The sequence below is a fragment of the Acomys minous genome, assembly GCF_964271855.1.
Source record: "Acomys minous genome assembly, chromosome: 12".
NCBI lineage: Eukaryota > Metazoa > Chordata > Mammalia > Rodentia > Muridae > Acomys > Acomys minous.
The window spans coordinates 80,182,977-80,196,569 of NC_140493.1; the positions used below are offsets into that span (position 1 = coordinate 80,182,977).

General features: G+C 45.6%; 1 protein-coding gene across 10 annotated transcripts in view; it reads left to right on the plus strand.

The window, feature by feature from the left end:
* The window catches only part of TEX14 (testis expressed 14, intercellular bridge forming factor), a 152,911-nt gene that overhangs the window by 97,521 nt on the left and 41,797 nt on the right, over positions 1 to 13,593 (plus strand). For all 10 annotated transcript variants that reach the window (XM_084803249.1, XM_084803247.1, XM_084803245.1 and 7 more), the window contains 4 exons: positions 471 to 601; positions 2,080 to 2,193; positions 3,960 to 4,083; positions 5,054 to 5,232. In XM_084803249.1, the coding sequence (XP_084659375.1) occupies positions 471 to 601; positions 2,080 to 2,193; positions 3,960 to 4,083; positions 5,054 to 5,232 (548 nt within the window). The remainder of the gene's footprint in view (positions 1 to 470; positions 602 to 2,079; positions 2,194 to 3,959; positions 4,084 to 5,053; positions 5,233 to 13,593) is intronic.

The window sequence follows — 13,593 nt, forward strand, 5'->3', positions numbered from 1 at the left end:
GTAATATAAAGTCATTTGTGGATCATGTGGGATCATACTGATGAACCTACCCTTAGAAGGATGAGGGATTGTAAAAAGAAATGCCAGAAACTATATGAGATGCCACACTCCTGCAGTCCCAGGACTCGGGATGTGGGGCGGGACCATCATGTATTTTTGAGGCCTATGTAAGCTACGTATTGAGATCTTATCTCAAAAAACAAGTAGTCCAGCTGAGCATGGCTGTGCACACCTTTAATCCCAGCACTTGGAAGGCAAGTTTGAAGCCAGCCTGGTCTACATAGTGAGTTCTAGGCCAGCCTGGGCTACATAGTGAGACTGTCTCAAAAAATCAACCAACTAACCACTACCACGAAGATAGTACATAGTGTATTTACTAAGTAGCAGCTCTAAGCCAAGTGACAGGGTTCCGTAGGTATGTTGGTTTCCCTTTTTTCTTCCCACAATTTGAAGCTGTGCCTTGGTTTCAGTTTTATCTCACTTCAGGGATGCAGCTCACTTACCCAGGATCTCTTCCAGTAATTGGAGAAAAGGAAGTGATCCAAGCTGATGATGAGCCTACCTTCTCTTTCTTCAGTGGCCCCTACATGGTCATGACCAAGTAAGTGGGAACAGGTCGGTGGGGTGTGGATGAGTGTCACAGGAAGAGTGGCTTCCTGTGTACTGATTGCTTCTTCCCAACCTTAAGGGCCTCATGATGTCTTTGTTTGTTTGCTTGTTTGTTTTTCGAGACAGGGTTTCTCTATGTAGCCTTGGCTGTCCTGGACTCCCTTTGTAGACCAGGCAGGCCTCGAACTCACAGAGGTCCACCTGCCTCTGCCTCCCGAGTGCTGGCATTACAGGTGTGAAGCACCACACTCGTGATGTCTTTAAATTAAGCTTTCTCATTGTGGACACTTTTAGTCGGATATCCTTTGTTGTGATCAGACTGTGCATTGTAGGGTGTTCAGGAGTGTGCTGATCTCTGCCTGCTGGGCACCCTTACCAACTGTTGATGGCCTTCTCACTTGTGGCAAGCAGACCGTAGATAGACATTACCAAATAGCCTCTAGCTGGAGAATAACTGCTCTAAACAGTTCTCATTTCGGTATGTTAACTGTGTTTTCTGAAGAATTATAGACAGCAAGATGGTAATTATCTTGCCTCTGAAACAGGCTGTGGCTTTTATCAGCCAAATCCAGGGGTGGTGACAGAAACAGGATTTGGATGTGACAAAAGCCTGTTGTCTGTGCTCAGTCCTCAGGTACCTAGTGCCTTGCACAGTCAGAAGGGTTGTCTTGCCAGGATGTCTTGGCCTAGACCCTGGATGCTGCTTTCCTTCTTCAAAGAAGCACACAACCAAAAAGCGTTTGCTGGTCCACAAGGCCTTTCTGCCCCCTTGTTTTTCTGCCCATGCTATGAAGTTGTTGTCAGGTCATGACTCTGTCCCATCACTATGGCTCCTGTCTGTCCTATGGTCTCTTAACTATACTCTTGGGATCACCACAGCTCTATCCATGTTGCCACACTGCTGTCACCGTTGTCTAATAACAACAACAACAAAACTCTTATCAAGCCGGGTGTGCTGGTGGCGCACGCCTTTAATCTCAGCACTCCAGAGGCAGAAGCTGGCAGATCTCTGTGAGTTTGAGACCAGCCTAGTCTACAAAAGAAAGCCTGTCTCAAAATAAACCAAACCGAACCAAAAAGCAAAAAAGAAAAAAGAAAAAACAAAACAAAACAACAACACACAAAAAAAAACCCAACCTCCCCCCAAAACAACAAAACCATATCAAATTACCCCCCTTGAATCATTCTGTGACTTTTGTCTCCTCACTTAATTCTCCAGGGTGCTTTAGAACCTGGAGGTGGTAGGAGGGAGGATCCAGCCATCTTAAGGGAATGTCGAGATTCTGTGTGAACAGGTTTTCCAGGTCTGCGTGAAGGAAGACTGGTTCACTAAAGCCGTGGCAGCTCAGCCCCTCTCCTTACACCGTGTCTGTCCTCTCCTTACACTGTGTCTGTCCTCTCCTTACACCGTGTCTGTTCTCTCCTTACACCGTGTCTGTCCTCTCCTTACACTCTGTCCTGCTCTTTTAGCCTTGTGTGGAACAGGAGCCGAGTGACAGTGAAGGAGCTGTACCTTCCCACTCATCCTCACTGTAGCCGGCTGAGGTTGGCTGACTTGCTGATTGCTGAGCAGGAGCACAGCAGGTAAGTAGAACTGGGAACAAGACCCACTAGAGGCCCAAGTTTGTGCAGACCCAGCTGTGATTCATCTCTCTCACCTCGCCATTCCCTGAGTGTTGGACTTGGTTGACTTCTAAAAGCTTTAGAGGAGGAAGAAGGATTAGTGAATTGTCTGAGGAGAGTGGATTGTGATGGTGAGGGCCTCAGTTCTGTCATCTGTCCTGTAGCTCATGTCTTTGGATAGACAGGTCCCAGGACCATCTGGTGTTTTGCCTCCATTGGGACCCCGTACCCATCTGGAGAGCACATGACTCCTGCTTTTATAGAGACATCTGAGAACAACACCCCCAGTACTAGGGGCATTTCCATGGTTCTCAGTTCCAAAGGCTTCCTCAGGTTCCAGAGTCACATCATTTAGGCCTTGGTGAGTCAGACACTGGGTTCATGGTTTCATACCAGGCCACCAAGGAGCTGAAATGGATCCATTGTCATTGAGCTAGTTCCCGAATAGGCCACTCAGCCCTAGAGGAGGTGTCTCCAGGGAGACAGGCGAACCCTTGCTTTTGAAGAAGCTGGCCTGAATGACACATGCAATCTGAAAAGAGGGAGGGTAGCCGTGTGTGTCTTTGACATGAGGCTGACTAGGTATGTGACTTAGGACACATTTCCTTGCTGGTGCCTACCTCCTTTCTAGGAAAGCTCTCTACCAGTGAGTTTCATAATCTAATTGGTTACTTCATTTCTAAAGTGAGTGGGAGGGGGCTTTTCTGAGATGATGTGTGCAGCTTATGCAGAGTGTCCTGGTTAGGGTTCCTATGCCGTGGCAAAACACCGTGACCAAAAGCAAGTTGGGGACGAAAGGGCTTACTTGGCTTACATTTACATATTGCTGTATATCACGGAAGGAAGTCAGGGCAGGAAGTCAAAGGACAGGAGCCTGGAGGCAGGAGCTGATGCAGAGGCCATGGAGGGTGCTTGCTTCCCCTGGCTTGCCCAGCCTTCTTTCTTTTAGAACCCAGGACCACCAACACAGGGATGGAAAGACCCACAGTGGCATGGCCTTCTCCCATCAGTCACTAGTTTAAAAAATGCCTTACAATCTGATCTTATGGTGGTATCTTCTCAACTGACGTTCTCTTCTTTCAGATAACTCTAGCTTGTGTGTCAAGTTGATAAAAGACTAGCCTGCACACAGTATTTTGATTTGTAGGCTTTGTCAGCGTTGTTATTATTGCCACTGATAACTTTTTAAATATTTAACTTCTTTTTGTTTTATGTTCATTGGTGTTTTGCTCTCATATGTGTCTGTGTCGGGGTGTCTGTCAGAAGCCCTGGAATTGGAGTTACAGACAGGTGTAAGCTGCCATGCAGGTGCTGGGAATTGAACCCAGGTCCACTGAGCCATCTCTTCCTCCCACCACTGATAGCTCTTAAGCCTTCAGCTTCTTCCAGTAGATGTCTCCCCTTCCAGAACCCATCTTTTTTTTCTAAGAAAAATGCTGTATATAAATTGTATTTTAGCCTTTGTTTTTCTATATGCTGTTTGTTTTTGAGACAAGATCTCATGTAGCCCAGACTTGAGTTCACTGTGTAGGAGAGGATGACCTTGAGCTTACCTCTTCCTGCCTCCGTCTCCCAACTACAAGGGTTATAGGCTATGCTACCATACCTGGCTAGAAATGGGATTTATTTATAATGTAGTCAAATGACCTAAAAGAAAGTGTTATTATCTGTGTTTTCACCATGCTCTCCTATGCTCTGTTCCTTCTGAAGATTTTTATCTTTTATAGCAACCTTCGGCATCCTAACCTGCTGCAGCTGATGGCTGTATGTTTGTCCCAGGACCTGAAGAAAATTCGCCTGGTTTATGAGCGTATCACAGTTGGCACACTGTTCAGTGTCCTCCATGAACGAGTAAATGGTCATTCTATAGATTTCCCCCAGCTGTCCTTCCTCTTCTCCCTGCCCTCTTCCCTGCATCTTTGCAGAGTCCCCGCTGGGAAGATAAACCTGTAAATCCCTTTCCTGTATTGCATGTGGTATCACATGCTGGATAAGACTGGTAAGTGTGTGTTGGAGCTAGTGTGATTTAGGTTTTTTCACATTGCTTGCTTGAATTGTGTGTCTGTATGTGTGTGCATTACCCTAGAGGACTGAGGATGACTTGTTGGAAAGAGAGTTCTCTTTCTGCTGTGGGTTTCACAGCTTGAATTTAGGTCACCAGGCTTGACAGCGAGCACCTTTACCCTCTGAGCAATCTCCCTGGCTCTAATACAATTCCTCTTCTTCCTTCTTAAGTTTCACAAGTTTCTCTGTCTCTGTCTTCTGCCTCTGTCTCTGTCTGTCAGTCTGTCTCTGTCTCTGTCTGTCTGTCTGTCTGTCTGTCTGTCTGTCTGTCTGTCTCTCTCTCTCTCTCTCTCTCTCTCTGTGTGTGTGTGTGTGTGTGTGTGTGTTCATGCCACAGTTATGTGTATGGAGGTCAGAGGATAACTCTGGTTCTCCTCTTCCATCTTTATGTCTTTATGTGGGTTCTGGTGAATGAACTCAGGCCATCGCAGGTCATTAGACTTAGGTCATAACTGCTTTACCTGCTGAGCCATCTGCTGGACCTTGGTTTGTTTTGAGACAAGCTTTAACTATGTAACCTAGAGTGAAAGGGCCTCCCTGGCAGTTCCCGCAGCTTAACCTGGAGTGCACTTTCTTCCGGTCCTTTGTGATCTAAAGCCGCTCACCAGTAGGAAAAGAGCTGAGGTTAGAGCTGGGGGCCTGCATCAGGGGAGCTACAGTCATTTAACCTCACCGATATTTAGGCTCCCCATGTGCTAAAAGAGGAAGCTGAGAGACACAAATGAAAAGCTTTCGGAACTTTCTCCCTTGCTTACAGAGGTCCCAGTTCCCAGTGTTGCACATGGAAGTGATTGTGCACTTACTGCTCCAGATTGCTGATGCCTTGATATACCTGCATTCCCGAGGGTTTGTCCATCGCTCCCTTAGCTCCTATGCTGTCCACATTGTCTCTGCAGGAGAAGCAAGGCTGACCAACCTGGAGTACATGATGGAAAGGTAGGTATAGCCTGCATCATAGCTTCCTTCTTAAGAGGTTCTCGCTGGGGTGGGGGGGGCCTTTGTTACATTGTTGAAATCTAATTTGTTCAGGACTCATAATAGGTGAGGAAACTGTCCACAGCACAGAAAGAGGTTTCCAGATGTCCAGCTCTGTTTGCCGAGGCTATACCGAGGACTGCTTTAACATTGTTGTACATGTGGGGGGGGGGGGAGAAGAGAGGGGGGGGAGGGGAGCGGAAGAGAGATGGCAACTTATGGCACTTCACTTTGCTTCTACCATGTGGATCCTCAGACTCAAATTCAGGCTTTCAGGCTTGGAGTCAGGGCCTTTACCACTGAAGCCTCTTAGCAGCCCTCTTTTTCTCCCTGAGATAGAGCATTGTATACAGCTCAGTCTGTCCTCAGACTTACAAAGTAGTCCAGGCTAGACTTGAACTCACAGTTCTCTTTCCTCAGCCCCCCTCCCCACTTTGGTTTTTCGAGACAGGGCTTCTCTGTGTTATCTTGGCTGTCCTGGACTCACTTTACAGTAGGTTGGCTTTGAACTCAACAGCGATCCACCTGCCTCTGCCTCCCAAGTGCTGGGATTAAAGGCATGCATCACTGTGCCTGGCTGTTGCTGCTGCTGCTGCTGCTGCTGCTGCTGCTGCTTCTTCTTCTTCTTTTTCTTCTTCTTTTTGTTTTGTTTGTTTGCTTGTTTGTTTGTTTGTTTGTTTGTTTGAGACAGGGTCTCTCTGTGTTAGCCTTGGCTTTCCTGGACTTGTTTTGTAGACCAGGCTGGCCTCAAACTCATAGCGATCTACCTGCTTCTGCCTCATGGATTAAAGGTGTGTGCCACCACACCTGGCTTCCTCAGCTTCTTAAGAGCTGTTACAAGCGTGTGTTGCCACATCTTGGCTAGGAAGTTACTTCTGCTTAGGGTACTCTTCATTTTCATAAACATGTAACATGCATATTAACCAATGTATATCAAAGCCTCTACCATGCACTCTAAAACTTTCTACTTATAACAGAGTCAGTTATATTTTTTCTTTTTGTTTTTTGAGACAGATCTGTGTTTTGTAGACCAGACTGGCCTTGAACTTAGAGATCCTCCTGCCTCTGCCTCCCAAGTGCTGGGATTTAAGGCGTGCACCACAGACTAGCTATAAAAGTTGTATTTTGATCCCACCAAATGCGCACCCACCCACCCACCCACCCACACACACACACACACACACACCCTTTCAAAGGATCCTTATTGCCTGTAAGAATTGGTTCAGGCAATTTTTTGGAGTATGAACGCCATCTCAATGTGCACACTTCCAGGAGGGCGGGCCTCTGATAATATTATACTGTCGTTCTTACCCACTTCCCCCTGCTTAGTTTTATTTACCTTTTGAGACAGAGTCTCAAATAGCCCAGGATAGACTCATACACTTGCTATATAGCAAAGATTGGCCTTGAACTCTTGATCCTCTTACCTCTGCCTTTCAAGTGCTGGGATTATAGGCCTTTACTGCTATTCTTGACACTGTCTGGTCATTTGAACTCACTTTCAGTATTTCTCATCATATCGACCATACCTAGTATACCTTGCATATACTTATCTCCCTACTCTTGTATTTTTCTTTTCTTTTTAAAAATTAGTTTTAAGCCAGTTATAATGGTGCATGGCTGTAATCCCAGCACTCAGGGAAACAGAAGTAGGCAGATCACTATGAATTCAAGGCCAGCCTGGCCTATAAATGGAGTTCAGGACAGCCAAGGCTACAAAAAGAAACCCTGTCTAGGAAAAAATTATTTTTAAAGTCTATGTATGTATGTCTGTGCATGAGTTATGTGGACATGTGTGCAGCTGCCTGAAAAGGACAGTGGCACCAGATCTTTGGAGCTATAGTTATAGATGATATTAAACAATCCAACATAGGTCTAGTAACGGAACTTGGGTCCTCTGAAAGAGCAGGAAGTGCTTTTGACAGTTAAGCCATCTCTTTAGCCCCATCCTTTTTGATTTTGTCTGTTTGTTTTTGTTTTTGTTTTTGCCATTAAATCTTGCTATGTGGTTCTGGTTGGCCTGGAACTCATTGTGTAGACTTGGCTGGCCTTAGATTTGTGGCAGTCTGCCTCTGGAGTGTTGGGATTATAGCTATGCCCAGATATAATTTTTAAAACATTTATTAGTGTATGTGTATGGATGCGCATGTGCATTTGTGTACACATTCATGAGGAGACTAGAGGAAAACATCAGTGTCTTCTTCAGTTGCTCTCTACCCCAGGGCTCCTCTTGTCTCTGGATTCTAAGCACTGAGATTATATAGAGGCTGGGGCTCTCAACCTTCCCCATCATGAAATTCTCAACACTCTATGATAAAGGAAAACACTTCTTTTTATTAGCCCACAGCCGTACTCTGTAGTTATTGTAAAAAGAGACCTGGCCCCAGCAGAAGTAGTTCATGGTTTATGCCTTGTCATCATCTTGTTACCATTAGTGTGATTTTTTTTTTTTTTAATGTTCACCCAAAGGAGACTTTCCCCAGAGATGAGCATGTTTTACAGAAACTGAAATGTACAGGTCAAGTCAGTTGTATCTGTAGCAGACAGGACCCACTGTCTAAGCAGATATTGGCGGTGTCACTTCTTAAGGGAGATGAGCAGGTGTTGCCCTTTCCAGAGAAGAAGAAAGGGCAAAGTCAGTGTTAGCTTTGTTGTCAAAGGCCAGAGAGAGTTCTTATCCCAGTGTAATCTCATAATTAGTATTAAAGCTTGCTATTGTTCCTTTCTCCTTCACTCCATCCTTTTGGAGGTAATTAATCTCATAAAAGCCTCCAGTTTTAGAATTCTGCTTCATCAGGAGCCAGGTGTCCAGGGTGCATCTTCTTTGTTACTTAGTAGGTGGGCTTAGAAGTCAGCACCGTTCCTAACTTCATAGCGCCTATAAAGGGAGGTAATGACTGGAGTTGTTTAGGGTGTAGGGTCCAAATAACATGTTCAGAATGATCAGGAGGAAAGAGCTTGCTAAAGGTGTCAGCCCTGAATTCCAATTCCAGTAGCTATCCCAGGAGTCTCAGAAGGTTTTTAGTGCTTTTCTTTTTTGGCTGTTTGCTTTTAGCTGTTTAACTGTTGGGTCGCCGACTGCTCCTACTGTGTTAGCACAATAGCAGCACTCTTTGTTTAGGAACATGCAGGTCCTCCCTTCCCTGCTGTTACACATTTAGGCCTCTTCAGGAGGATGGCTTCTGCAAGGGAATCTGTGTGGTCCTGTACTGTGCCTGCTGCTTCACCTATCTGTGCCCTGTCCTTTACAGTCTAGTTAGACAGATCATCACATTGTATTTCTAAAGATGCTCTTCTTCTTCTCTGGTGCCTGGGATTTGATCACTTCCCCTTGGTGGGGCAGCCCTGTGGGCACACAGAGGAAGAAGATGCAGGCTATCCTGATGAGACCTGATAGGCTGTCGTCAGATGGTAGGGGAGGACTAGGGGAGGGGAGTAGGGCGGAAGAGGGAGGGAAGGTGGGGACAGGAAGAGAACAATCAGGATGTGATGTGAGTAAGTGATTTAAAAAAAAAAAAAGATGCTGTTCTTCTAACCCCAGGCCCACACCAGCTGTGTTCCCAGTCCCGCTGATGGTGGGATGAGAACAGACGTCTTTCAAGCCTGCCCTGGGTTTCTTTCTATGGTAAAGTGGGAGATTTATTACCTTGAGCTGTATTAGCTCATGGATTGTTATAAACCAGGTATAAAGTCCCATCCAATTAGGAGGCAGGTACTAGTGGGCCCATGTTCTTTTTTGTTTTTGTTTTTGTTTTTCGAGACAGGGTTTCTCTGTTATACAGAGTCCTGGCTGTCCTGGACTCTCTTGAACTCACAGAGATCTGTCGGCCTCTGCTTCCTTATTGCTGGGACTAAAGGCATGCACCACCACACCCGGCTGGGCCCATGTTCTTATATAGCACACAGGACCATTGGTCCAGCTGTGGCACTGTCCACAGTGAGCTGGGTCTTCTTACATCAGTCATCAACCAAGGAAGTATATCACAGGCTTGCCTACAGGCTAATCTCATGGGGCCACTTTTTCAGTTTAGGGTCCCTCTTCTGAGATGATTCCAGCTTGTGTCAAGTTGACAAATAGGCAGGGCAGTTGTGCTCACTCAGTATTTGCTGCATGCTTGGATGGATGTAGATGAAAGGAACATCTAGTGGTACAAAATCAGGCTTTACTACGTTGGCTCTGTAATCCAAAGCAGCTCAAGTGTTGAACTTTTTGCTTGGTAATACCATCAGAGACTTCAAAGGCTGACAGAAATGACACTATTGGTCAGTTAGGAGTGCCATCTGCTGTTGAGAAGACAGCATAGCAGTTTGTTCTGGTTTTGTGCTCCCATAGAAATAGCAATCCTGAAGTGAAATGAAGTTTCCTAACCCCAGTTCCCTTTCTTTTTAAAGTAGGGTGCTGGGGATCAATTCTCAGGCACTCAAACATGCCAGGCAAGTGCTGCACAACTAAGCCACAGCCTCAGCCCAGCCCAAGGTCCAGAGGGATGAAGGGATGGTGTCCAGTGACCCAGACAGTTGCGAGGAACATAATTGAAGTAGAGCCAGATGGTAGAAAATGCTCGTAGGCCGCAGACAGGGCAGGCTGGAAATTGAATGAGGTAGATCAGCCAGGAGACATTGGCAGGATGTCAGGAAGCCACAGTAGAAAGAGTGGGTTGCAGTGAGGAGCAGGTGTTACCAGCTGCCAGGGCTGCAGTTGGAGTGAAAGGAAGGAGAGATTGGTGAGAGACATGCTGAGCACGGTCTCATTTGGGCTCGCTGCCTCAGAGTGGACCGTCAGGCAGAAATGGCAATCTGCTAGTCATCAAAGCCGCAACAGCATACCTTTCTTTGTAATGTAAGTTGATAACCCAGGAGTCCAAATAGCTTTCAGTTCTGCGTTCTTTTTGGGTAACACTCTACTTGGGCATGTTAGTTTGTTTAACATCCTTGTTAATGAGAATGCTGCATATCCTGGCATTAAAAATATCAGCAGGTTTTTTTTTTTCTACTCTTAATTCCTCAACTGAATCTCTAGAGCAGCACAGCACTTGACCCTGCAAGTGGTGCCACATGGCTACACCCAAATGTGATTCTACTGAATTTAAGTTCAGTTTAAATTTAAATTAAATTAAAATTAAAACTGAATCCCAGAAAACTTAACTGCCCTACATTGACAGCCAGAACAGCCTCTCATCCTTAGCACCACTCTTCCCCTTTTCCATGTTGGCAAGGAACACAGCCCCCCCCAATACAGTTCATGTGAGCTGCACCCCAGTCCTCCCATCTCTCTTTAACAGAGAGAGAAGAAAGGGAGAATAAATAAGAGAAAGGATTTGAATTCTGGTTAGCTAAGCCAAAGAGGCCTGAGATTCCTTTGAAGAAATGCCCAGCTTGAAGCATGGCAGTTTCTCAGAATATAGATTCCCACTGCCTTTGGGGGTGTAGCTGAGGATGATCACTTATCCAGCATGCATGAGGGTCTGTGTTTGGTCCCCAGGACCCCATAAAAAAAATGACCTAAAAGCCTATTGACTTTTTTTGTGATTTTAATGTAATTTATGCTGATTTAATATGTAATTATATGATGACTATTTCAAATATATACATTAAATATGTAAATATGTATTAGATCTGTGTGTATACCACAATATACAAGGGTCCACTTTAATATTTAGCAATACAAATAAAATGCCAGCGTCAGGTTTTCTAATTCACGGCTTTCTGGCCTCACTGCTCTCTGTCAGTGGCCCTGCTGGGTGGGTGGGAGGTGTAGACATGGATCTGGTAGGACTTGGGGAGGGTAGGTGAATATGATAAAAATACAGAAAATTGTACAAAATTCCATTAAAATAACGCCACTGATAGGCTCTTCAGTCTGAGTAGCCCATCTCCTAAAATCTATAGTTATGCCAACCCAGCAAAGAACTTATGCTCTTTCACTTTTAAAAAAAGTATTGTTTTTTGTTTGTTTTGTTTTTTGTTCAGACAGGGTCTTACTGTGTATCCTTGGCTGTCCTGAACTTGATATATAGACCAGGCTGGCATTGAACTCAGAGAGATCTACCTTACCTCTGTCTCATGAGTATTAGGATGGATGTCTTAGTTTTCCGTTGCTGTGACAAAGCACCACAACCAAGGCAACTTATAAAAGAAATTATTTAATTGTTGTATGCTTTCATAGATGAGAGTCCATGATGGAGGAGCAAAGGCATACTGGCAGCCACAGCTGAGAGCTCACACCTCGAAGCACAAGTAGGAGGCAGAGAGAGCACAGAGAATTGTGCTAGTCTTTCAAAACCTAAAAGTCAGCATCCCTCCCAGTGACAGACACACCTCCTCCAACTAGTTCACACCTCGTAATCTTTCCCAAACGATTTCACCAATTTAGGACTACCTATTCAAATATATAAGTTTAGGGGGCCGTTCGCATTCAGACCATCACCTTGACTTTCTCTCTTACTTTTCAGTAACCGTTTAAACATATATTTTATGTATATATGTGCTTTGCCTACATGCATGTATATATGTGTGTCATATATATGCCTGCTGCCCGTAGAGGCAGAAGAGGGAGTTGGACTTCCTGGATCTGCAGTTCCAGGCATTTGTGACCTACCATGTGCTGGGAACTGAACCCACATCCTTTGCAAGAGCAGCAAAGCGCTCTAAACCACTGAGCCATCTCTCCAGGCCTGTAATAGTAGACGTTCTTCCCATTTTTTGAGACATGGTCTTAAACTTGCTACATAGCTTAATATGCTACTGACCCTCTAATCCCCCTTGCTCTACCTCCGATTAGACTGCAGGCGTGCACCACCACGCCTGGTTTATGCAGTGCTGGTGCATGAACTCAGGGCTTCGTACATTTTATATGAACATTTTACCAACTGATCTACATCCCCAGCCCCATAATAACTAATGAGCAGTCATCACACCTTCGCCAAATGCCTGCCATTATGGTCACATTATTTCTTTCTTGGTGGAGTGAGTACTTTATGCCCCACAGAGTGAGTGTTGCCACATCCATAATTTCATTTGCTTACCATGATAGCCATGGGCAGTCAGTACTGACTTCACCTCACCCTGAGGCCTCTTGTTGGCTTGGGAGACATTTAGGGTGGTCTGAGTTGGCTCTTAGGGGGTCTGGTTGATAAGGTAAGAAATGTTTTAGGTCAATCAGTGAACGTTAGAACTAGAAGGGCTCATTCCCCAGAGAACATGAATGAGGTCAGAAAAGAAGCTGTTATTGGCCGGGCACTGAGCCTTTAACCCCAGCACTCAGGAGGCAGAGGCAGGCGGATCTCTGTGAGTTCTATGCCAACCTGGTCTTTGTGGCATAAAGGCTGGTGCCACTAAGCCTGGAAACGCAAGGTCAGCCCCTGGGTTCCACATGGCAAGAGCGAGAGCCACTTCTCCCAGATTGTCCTCTCACCTCCACGTGCGCACTCTGGCACACTTGTACACACAGAAAATAAATGGAAGAAAAAAAATGTTGTTTCATGTTTTTTGAGACAGAGAGTTTCTCTGTGTAGCCTTGGCTGGCTTCGACCTCACTGAGATCCACCTGCCTCTGCTTCCCTGAGTGCTGGGATTAAAGGTGTGCGTCACTGCTCTCGGCCATACAACTAAAACTTAAGTAATAAAACTTAAGCACAGGGCGTGGTGGTGCACACCTTTAATCCCAGCACTTGGGAGACAGAGGCAGGCGGATCACTGTGAGTTCTAGGCCAGTCTGGTCTACAAAGCAACTCCAGGACAGTCAAGGCTACACACAGAAACCTTGTCTCGAAAAAAAACAAAATAAAACAAAAACTTCAGTACATGTAAGGTATAATAACCAAACTAGTCTGTAGCTGTTAAATTGCGCCTCCTAGCGGCGTTTTCCCTCAGCCTCTGCTCCTCGGCTCTGGTGAAGCTGGCTCACTAGCTTGTTCACACAGAGTGCTGAGGGGGGAGGCGGGGTTAGGAGGGGGATAGGGGGTGAATGTGGGTGCCTGTGCCTTCTCAGGTAGAGGGGAGCCCGGTCCTTACATTCTCTGCGGGGAAAGGGAACCTTGAGGCTTGAGGAAGTATAGAGTAGCCAACCACGCTTGGCCAAAAATAAGACAGCAGAAAAACAAACAGCTGAGATCTAGGTTTTAATTCATGCACTAAGTCCCATACATTTGGTCTAGAGGTGAGAGTCTGAGCTAAGCTGATAAAAGGAGAGAGAAAGAGAAGCCTAGGAAAATGGAAAAGAAGGACAAAAGGGCTGTGAAGACCGAAAAAAAGGGACAAAAAGGTTCTCCTAACTCGAGGACTCCAGGTTTTCAAAGCCCTGGGTTGTAAATTACAGGAGGT